This window comes from Perca flavescens, chromosome 7 (assembly GCF_004354835.1).
Source record: "Perca flavescens isolate YP-PL-M2 chromosome 7, PFLA_1.0, whole genome shotgun sequence".
Taxonomy (NCBI): domain Eukaryota; kingdom Metazoa; phylum Chordata; class Actinopteri; order Perciformes; family Percidae; genus Perca; species Perca flavescens.
Genome location: NC_041337.1, coordinates 22,532,846 through 22,542,717, shown reverse-complemented (window position 1 = coordinate 22,542,717; position 9,872 = coordinate 22,532,846). Strand labels below are relative to the sequence as shown.

The window sequence follows — 9,872 nt, the reverse complement described above, 5'->3', positions numbered from 1 at the left end:
TTTAAACAAAATCAGACCATGTAATTTAAGTTTAAGTTATTGAGGTTCATGTGCAGTAATACAAACTGAAAGTTACTATACTTTGTGAGTTTCATGTTAATTTTCTGCTTCAACTGTAACTCCTTTTTAAAGTGTGACCTTTATGTCAAATTAATGAATCTGAGTTTATTATCTTAATATCTACTTACTATGTGCTAGTCAGACCATAAGCGCTTTACATCACATAGCATGGCCTGATGAGGCACGGCCTTTCTGCCTTTTTTGGCCTCTTGTGACATCAAACAAATAAATGAGGAAAATGGCATTATGTTTATTAAAAGCAGGTTGATCCATTCAGACATCCTAAGCAACGTAGGTACGTACACTGACCAATCTCATGCCAAACAGCAGCTGACAGTAAAATACCATCCCTACTTTGTAATAAGCTATGATAGAAAAGTCAGTAATTACTGCCACTTGTACTGTATTACAATGCTCATTATGAAAGACATAGGAGAAAGGCATGTTTCTGAGCCCAAGAAAATATGATCTAAAAAGTAACAAAAGTGAAGAATCTCAACATACAGCGTACAGTAAGATCAGTTATTCATAAATTACGGTATGAGTGAGCCAAAATAAAATGCGGATAAACAGAGGAGGAAAATAAATAATAACTCTTGAATAATAACAACATGGATAATAATCATAAGACTTAAGGCTCATTTGGGACCTGAGGATTTCATACATACAGTGTACACCAATGTGGCTCAGCGTGCCTTTGTTACACACTTATCATGGGTGAGGGAGGAAGGTAAGACAACAATTAATCAACACAAGTCTGCTGTTTACAACGGAAGCCATATAGAGGGTGTACACACTGCATTTTTTTCACAATGATACAACAGGTGGAACTGAACCTTGTTGGCTCAATACCTTTGGTTAAAGTCAGTTTCATGGCAACTCTTGAGGTTTCGATGTAATGTGGTGTAACATAAAAGCATGAATAAAATCCAGGCAAAGTTACAAAGGTCCCAAATGGTTGGTTTGTCATCAAGCAATGAGACTTAGCTTAACAGTTGGTTTTTCTTCTTAGACAATGCAGCAAGTTTCCCAAAGAGAAGAGGGAAAAAACGTTTCTTGTCTTAAACCAAGTCAAAATATAACTTCACTCACATTATAATGAGTTATGTAAGGTCTCCTCCATCCCCAGTTCTAATCCCAGCATCCAAGAAAAGTCCAGAGGTACATACAATATCCGTTTAACCGAACCTGCACAGTCCCACAGAAAAAGACATTGTGCATCACACACCACTGGGCCTTCAAGCTTAAAACCATATGAGAATATCCACTGGTCAGAAGGGAGCAAAGAAAGAAACATCTTCAAAGAGACTGCAGTCGAGTCACGGTGTCCTTTCACTTCCAGAAAAGCAACTACTGAAAAAGCCAGTTCCTTTCAATTCCTTTTAAAATGTGGAGGGAAAAAAATTCCTTACAAAGAGATCTTTGTAGAAAGAAGAGAAAAGAGTAGGGGAGGGAGCAGGTGGAAATGCGGCTGTCAGTCTCTTGTTGTCTCTGACCAGCTGTTTTCTCCTCTTAATAAGCAGCTGTAGCGCCTGGTTGATGCAGATGTTTGTCATAGTACAGTCCTGGCTGTGAGGATTAATGCTGCGAGGTTGACCAAGGGAAATGCAGAAGACTCTGGGGCTGCTCCCGTGGCTATGAAGCCTAAAATACACAAACAAATCAAATTAATGTTAATTATGGCAGCAAAAAAATACAACCAATAATAAAATGCATTCAGTACAAATAAGTACATTGTGGTGTAAGTAAACAACTATGTCGCTAGATGGCACTGGTACGCTGCGCTCAATTATATCTTTCAAAGAACTAGACTGTAAACGTTGGGTGGAAAGGAAAAATACACTTTTAAAGAACCAGCAACTGCCAATATTCTTTGCATGTCTGAGCCCATTTTGTTGTTTAATGATAGATATTTCTCAGTCGGTGGATGAGAGACTGTATTTATACAGCTAAGACAACTGTAAACACAATGGTCATTAGCTTCAAAGAGAAAAGGCTTATTTCAAGACTCACCATTTTGCACCAACATTTAATGGGGAAAGAATACCTCATAGAAGAGTCAGAGATACCAATTTATCAGCCTGAAAAGACCATAATGCAATGCAGCCACAGAACATGTTGTGTTTATGGCGCATAGTTTTACACTCACACATTGGTCTCTCAATTTAGGGAGAGGTAGACAAAAGAAGTTGAGGAGGAGTGGAAACAAAAGAAGTCCTCATATGCTAAAATCACCAGTGAATGGGTGTTTGCAGATAGATTTGCATGTGACTCAAAACTGGCTCAACTGAATGCATCTGTTTTTGCAGTGGCGTCTCACAAACAAAGACAGACATAATTTTCTGTCCCACCTGCCATCTTGGGGATGGTAATCTGGCGGCTGCTGCTGCCTTCCCCCCCCTCACTGAAGGGTTTAATCTGGATAACGTAGTCCTGGTTGACCGGCAGTGACAACTCCAAGGAGGTGGTGTTGGTCTCCACCACACTGGGACGGCTGTTTTTGTCCTGGCTGTACATCACCTGCAGGAAGCAGAGAGGTGAAGATGATGAAGCCACTCCAGATGCAATGCATCAGTATGAGTGGTCTCAAGGTGTCCTTGTTGATGCATTGACAAGACAAGCTGAGTTGTAGTTTGTGTTTCTTTCAGACAGATGTGTGAGATGCAATGCATTGCCTCTGAAACTAACAAGGGTGAATCTTACTGTAGATATCTGCACGTGGCTGTGGTGGACCAGCGGAGAGGGTTCAGCACAGATAATAAATGTAGACATAGGAGGCTGCAAATTAATGGCTGACCTTTATTTTTTAGATTGATAAGCCAAATGGCACAACAGAAGAATTCATAACCTGAAATGCAATATCATTAAAATATGTATTATGCATACGATGCTGCTATGACAAGTCAAAGACCACAATCTTGGAAGATGACAGTCAATCGACTGGTAACAGGTATACATGTCCTACAATGACCCCGCTCTTGAGAAACAATCAGAAAGGTTTTCGCTTTCCATCTGTGGCTGAAATGATGTAGCCAAAGATAATAGGATGCATGTGTTGTGGTTTTTTTATTTTATATTTTAAGGAGAGTAGCAATTTGTGGAGGATTCAATATTAAATAAATACACGTCACACCTTCATTACTTCAGTTTGAAATAGTTAGAACATGGCTGGCTGCCCTTCTAAATTAAATGCAGTAACTCTACTGTGAGACATTTAGATGCTTCCTTACTTAGCAAAATCAGTGTATTCATAAATAAAACCCAACAGTAAACTCATATGGAGTAAATGGAGTAAACATTCTCTGTTATGTTACAATCTATAAAAACATTCACTTGTCAGAGACTCTTGCCAGTCTAGTTTAAACACTTTCTAGTGGAGAGGTGAAAAACACTCCACTCCTTACCTTATATCCTGTGACTTCTGACTCATTCTCCAGAGCGTGCACTTGGTCCCACCTCAGGATGACCTTGGAGTTGGAAGTGTTCCACATGATTTTGACCGGGGCTTGACTGGGTGCTGGAGGAGGACGAGGAGAGTGGGAGAAGGAGAGGAAGAGGAGGGAGAAAAACAACAAGCCACATGGTCAATGAACAGTAAAGTCAAGAACCAACTCAGCATGAAGGAGATTTCTCATTATCAGTTTATCATCCCACTGTTAGGAGTGAGCAGAGACTCTAGGAATATGTGTGTAAGAGTGGGTGCACAGCTGTTGGTGAGGGGGTGGTTGGGGAGAGTGAAGAAGACACGTGTAAGTGTGTAACAGATATATTAAAACTGTGAAAATAATATACATTATTAGCATATATGAAAATAAGGTGCTGCTCATCTGTCAGATCCCTGTGACATTTTTAAACATTAGTGGCTCCATGGAGAACTGTTTTGATGAGTGGGCCCGTTTTTTTAAAATCTCATGCTCTGCAAGCACGAACACAAGGACGCACATGTACTGTATACGCTCACTGACACGCAGGTGACGTATACGAAGAACAGAGTGAAACAATACAAAAAGGATTTAACTAACGTTTATGGGAAATCTCTCAGCAGGAAACATCTCATCATTTTCCAGCAAGACCTGAATGTTAAATCACACAGTACGACTGTAACTTAAACCGCAATTTACATCAAAGATTTGCCATGTCTATCAAGTGCTACTTGATGTCCCTCAATTTCACACTATCCATGTTAGTAAGACTCCAAATGTGGGGACTGAGAGGGGCGTATGACACGCAACAAGGGTCCCCCGTCCGGGAGTTGAACCTCGGGAGTTCTAGCTATGGGGGATAAACAAGAATCCTCCACATGGTAACTTTAAGGTGCACTTGTGTGTGTGAATATTCGCTACTTTCACTCTAATTGTTGAAACATTATTTGCTGAAATGAAATACATATCAAAGGACCACGCACCATTAGGCAGAGGGGAAAACAACAAAGGAAAAGCATGCACAAAAAAAAGACACAGTCCTTACGTGGTTTCTTGGTTGTGACATTGACTATGATGCTCTGTGGACCCACTCCAGCACTGTTATAGGCCCGCAGGGACATGTGATAGGTGCTTCTGCCCTCCAGATTCCTGATGAGTACTGACGTTTTATTCCCTACTGTCCTGATCACACTGGCTGTGTCCTGTTTAGTCCTCTCACCCCAGTACTGCAACTACAACCACAAAACAAATACACAGATTATACTTTATAAGCTTGCATCTGATTTGTGACTTAACACTTCCATCTGTAACTGCACTATTGTGGGCATGAATCCTGGAGGGCTTCATCATGCTCATCATACACTGCAAGTTTGCTTCATGAATGAATAATTATATAGACACTAATACAAAAAGGTCATCACATTGTTATCCAAGATATAATGGCACTAGCTGTTGGCACTGTCCACTACATTTGTATGACTCCTATTGTGTGGGCATGTGTTGGTTTGACCTCATAGCCCAGGATGCGTCTGCGGTTGTTGCTCCAGGCCAGCGGCTTCCAGGTGACCTCCACTTCGGACGCTGACACACTCTTTGCCCTCAGCCTCCCTGGAGCTCTGCTGGGCTCTGAAGCACACAGGATAGTCAGGAGAAGGAGGGAGTAACAGATTCACTACACCCACGTCTACCGAATGAGTTATCGAATCTACTGTAGCTATGTTAGGGAAATTTTGATTTACATACTTTCTCTCTTATTATTAACTGTTTGCATAGAATAATATTATACTGAATACTCTAAACAAGATAGCATGGAGCCATTGCGTGTCCTTCTCTGGAGCACAGTGTGATGCTGAGGAAAGAACAGGCGCTCCTTGACTGAGATAACCGACAACACTGACTCTTTATAATGACTATAAAGTTTTATCACATTCTACGTTGTATAACAAAAGCTGTTGTAGAAAGCTTTTTGTCAGTCATATTTTGTGCTTTGCTGTAAGTGCTTGAATTTGACTCTACTCGCAAGTAAACAAACTTTGATATAACTTCAGTGGTCCCATCTATCCTTTGATAATGTAAATTATTCTAACAAGCTACATCCAATCTATCCATATAACTGTGTGAGGAGGAGTGAGTGCTCCAACATTAAGTCCTGGATAGCCCACTGAATACAACGTTACAGCCCCTGAAAACTAGTGGCCAAATCTGAACCATTTCTCTGTTACAATACATATTCAAGAATAAATGTGCAACAACTTAAATTTTGGTTCAGAAAAAAAAACATCTTTTGTTATCATTAAAAGTTAACCAGTCACAAACTCATCTGATCCACCTCATCAGATTGGGTGGGTGTGGTTTGATCAGGTTAGATTCACAGTGCTGTCTCAACAGCAGCAAACAACCCAACAACTGTCACCAAATTCATCTTATATATCATCTTATTCCATCTGAGCCCAGCCCATGCAAACCAGTGAGAAGAGCTCAGACAGACAAAAAAACAATGAGAAATAACACATATAATTGTTTCATTCTTGGCAGAAATTTGTTTTCATGTATGACCACATTGGTCATAGTAAGAAAATGTGTTTTCTTAGCCTTTCAAGGTGTTTGGAAACAGGATTTTAGACTCAATCCACTTTCCAGTGTCCACTTTCAATGACAGTTATTTGAAAGTGTGTGCTTGTTGGTCCACTTGTTCATGCATGACATTGTGGCACTGGGTGTTTAAAAAAAAACTGCAATCATGGTAAAAAGAGATAAAATAAGACTTAATTTCATAGGTAATCACTGGCACAGTACAAGTGTACATTCCCAGAGTTAAGCTAACACATGCTTTGCTGTATTGTGATAGAACACACCTTCCTCTGCTGAGTAGATGGTGGTCACTGGACTAAAAGGGCCTTCTCCTCTGTTGTTGTAAACCCCCACTTTGACTTGGTAAGGGGAGAAAGGAGGGATGCTCTCATTCTTGAAGACATATCTAGAGGCATCCGGGGACGTGACAGCAGCCTGCATCCAGCCCTGCGCCCCGAGTGGGCGGAAAGCCACCACGTAGCCAAAGCCCGGACCGCTCTGCAGCTCCTCAGGAACAGGCTAAGGAGATATGAGTCAGAGGAATGACTCAAGATGACTGATCTAAAAGATATTAATACCTAAAAGAAATGCAGTTATGTTCGGATTAGAGCACCTAAGAGGAATAGTGCTGAGGGTGGTACTGTACTTGCAAAGCCTTGCATGAACTTATCACTCTGTCTGACTGGTTTTATACTGAGGAGAAATAAAATGGCCCTATTCAAAAAGAGCTGTAGTCATTCTTTATACTGTGTTTCAATTTCACATAAAAAGAAGTTGGAAATATACAAACAGGTTTATATAATACATTTATATGTCAATTGTGTGTAATGTAAATACAAATTTACCTCCCACGTGATGACCAGCTCTGAACGTCCTCCACCACCACCGTTCACTCTGGCCGGAGTCACCCTGGGAACTAACAGATGAACCACAGTGTTAGAAGTACCAGTTTGTATAATGATGTATCTGCAATTGGAATTGACAATATGGAGCATTCTGTTGCTCACTGTAACATTACAAGAGATAGAAGTAGAACATGTCCAACCTTTTTGAAGAGTTAGACCTGTCTTACGTAATTCTATACTTTAAAGTGGCACTGATCTAACACTGTCAGACTCACGATGGACAAAGGTCTATTTTATTCCATGCAGTCTTCTTCCTTGTCAAAACCTGGCACCTACATTAACCACAATGCAACACAAATGCAACACAAATGCAGACAGTTCGGTCAGAAATTCAGGTGTGTACTAGCAGCTAATCTAGCCTCAAGTCGCTAGCCTCAAGCAGAGATGAGGAGTGGGCTACAGATGTCTGGTAAGCTCACATATTTCTAACTCCACCTACGGATTTTTTTCCTATTCAAACTTCTAGTCTTCAGCCCCAACCAACTGCCAAGTGACATCACTTCAGGCAATTTATACGATTTTGCGCATCTTCCTTTTGACCCACAAAAGGCTTTATACAATGCACATTTGCAGTAGTACTCCACAAAACCTTAACTTTGATGTGTAAAATCGGTGGAATTCACATTTCAATGTGCAGCACAGTGGATACGACTTCATATCCAAACACCTTAGAAGCCATAAAGTACTGCCCTGCACTCGGTTAGAGGGTCTTTTTATGGGTTGGTCATTCTTAAACAATATACAGTATTGCTTGATGATTTTATGTTTATCCATATAAATGTTGTATGTGTGTGTATATCTGATCTATGTATATGTAGGTGCATGTACTTGCAGTTATGTATAAAAAATTCTATATGTATGGTTACTTATACACTCATTTGAGGTGGGTGATTTCATGGGAACATATTAATTTAAATCTTTTTTTAATCCACCCCTTTGACTAGATTTGCGTTGATGTAGGTTCTGAACCACAGATACTGTATTTATTTGGGGACTTGTTTTTCCCCTCACACACACACACACACACACACACACACACACACACACACACACACACACAGTCTGACTGAAACTACAGGGATCAACATATTTATTGTGTATTTCACCCGCTATGTATTTCATTCTCTAAAATTCACTGGTACAATACAGTTCTTTGAAGGGATCTAATTGCCTTCTCAGTAATAATGGGCATACTTTGCAAACAAATTGTGTATCTGTTGACAGCACAGGAAATGTAAGGAACTTCTGATACATACGCATTTCTTTGGTGCGGGCCTTTTTGGAAGGTTTACTGGGCTCTCCTGTTCCTATGCTGTTGGTTGCCAGAACTCTGAACTCGTACTCCACCCAGGGACTCAAGTCAATGACAGTGGATGACAGCTGCTTTCCCCCGAGCAGCTCTGGAACTGAGAGACACCACAGAAATAACCTTTCATCAAAACCCTGCAAGATGTGCCACTGAAAGTTAGCCAAGCTGGTGATGTGTTATTTACTGTCCCTTTCAAGTGTGGTGCTTGAAAAGCATACCAGCCCCGCTCCCTCACTGTTTTATCTACTAACACATTCATACGACCTACACTCAGACTGTCAGATGAAACCAGCCTACCGGTGGTTACAGCTTGCCACCCGAGAGAGAAGGGTGTTCTGGCCTGGATGGTGTAGCTGAGGATGGGGCTGTGGTTGTCCATCCCGGGTCCCCAGGACAGAGAAGCAGTGGTCTCTGTCATATCAGTCACCTGACAGTCCACAGGGGGGCCTGGGGGACCTGGAAGGATAATTAGTCACAGTTCACTCACACAGGATGATATATATACACTGTAGAGATGAATAAAGACAAGAGGCAGAAGAACAGAGAGACAGAGTGGGTGGGCCATAATTAGAACAGATGAAACTGATTAGAGAGTCCAAACAACAATTTTATGTTTTTCTGAAGTGCAGTTTATTGTACTTTATTAGGAAATAAAAAAGATCATAACACGCCCTACAACAGTGGTTCAGAGGGGTTCACAAGACAAGATAGGAAGGAATTAGGAAATACCTCATTATAATCTTCTGTTTGCGAAAATTCTTAAAACAAATTCAAAAACACTTGAACACTTGAACAATCTAAGGATATTGTAAGGGGAAATCACAAATCATGAACATACGTTACCTGTACATATGTTACCTGTGAGGGGTAAAAAGTAGACCAATGGGAACCACTGGGAGGGCAAAGGTGTAATCTTACTGTACATCACAACTGCCTCCAACATGGGAATTATATGGATATGGCGTACAGTGTCAGGCCATATCGTGCTATAATTATATATCCTGTAGTAACTTTGTTCACATTATTTCATTCGCTTTGTGACAGAGTGGTAATGAGAAAGTTTGTTTGTTTTGCTAGGAGACTACTGCCATGCAGTCAACTATAGTAGATTTTTTCATTTACTATGAAAGAGAGTGACATTCTTGGCGAGTAGAGGGTTTGTAGTAGAAATAGCTTTGCTAAATGTAGCTACACTGTGGCTGCGCCATAATTTCTTCATGCAAAACAACAAATCTGACTTCAAGGTTTGATTCTTTTTTTACATGGAGTTTGAGGGACATCCTTACCTCTGACTACCACATCAGTGGCAATAGACACACTGTCCACCTTGGTCTGAACGGCACACGTATATTTCCCAGCATGCCTCAGTTGAATGTTCCGGATCATGATGTCTCCAGCTGAGCGCTGTCAGTGCACAAGTTAGGAAAAAAGATGACAAAAACAGTACAATACAGTAAAATGTTGTATAACGAACTGAAAGGACTGCAGAAAGAAGTGCAATGTCACAGTGATTTCTTTTAGCGTTTTAGTGTATTACATAATGGAAGAGAAAGATACAAGACAAGTCCAGGGATGCACCAAATGAATGAGTGAAGCTTTTTCATA

General features: G+C 40.6%; 1 protein-coding gene across 3 annotated transcripts in view; it reads right to left on the bottom strand.

The window, feature by feature from the left end:
- Positions 1-290: 290 nt before the first annotated feature.
- Positions 291-9,872, bottom strand: part of cntn3a.1 (contactin 3a, tandem duplicate 1) — a 138,704-nt gene continuing 129,122 nt past the window's right edge. For all 3 annotated transcript variants that reach the window (XM_028582439.1, XM_028582440.1, XM_028582437.1), the window contains 10 exons: positions 9,554-9,671; positions 8,565-8,723; positions 8,215-8,364; positions 6,899-6,969; positions 6,338-6,572; positions 4,993-5,108; positions 4,528-4,714; positions 3,465-3,577; positions 2,412-2,580; positions 291-1,704 (listed from right to left, as the gene is read on the bottom strand). In XM_028582439.1, coding sequence (XP_028438240.1) covers positions 1,613-1,704; positions 2,412-2,580; positions 3,465-3,577; positions 4,528-4,714; positions 4,993-5,108; positions 6,338-6,572; positions 6,899-6,969; positions 8,215-8,364; positions 8,565-8,723; positions 9,554-9,671 — 1,410 coding nt within the window. In that variant the 3' untranslated portion in view covers positions 291-1,612. The remainder of the gene's footprint in view (positions 1,705-2,411; positions 2,581-3,464; positions 3,578-4,527; positions 4,715-4,992; positions 5,109-6,337; positions 6,573-6,898; positions 6,970-8,214; positions 8,365-8,564; positions 8,724-9,553; positions 9,672-9,872) is intronic.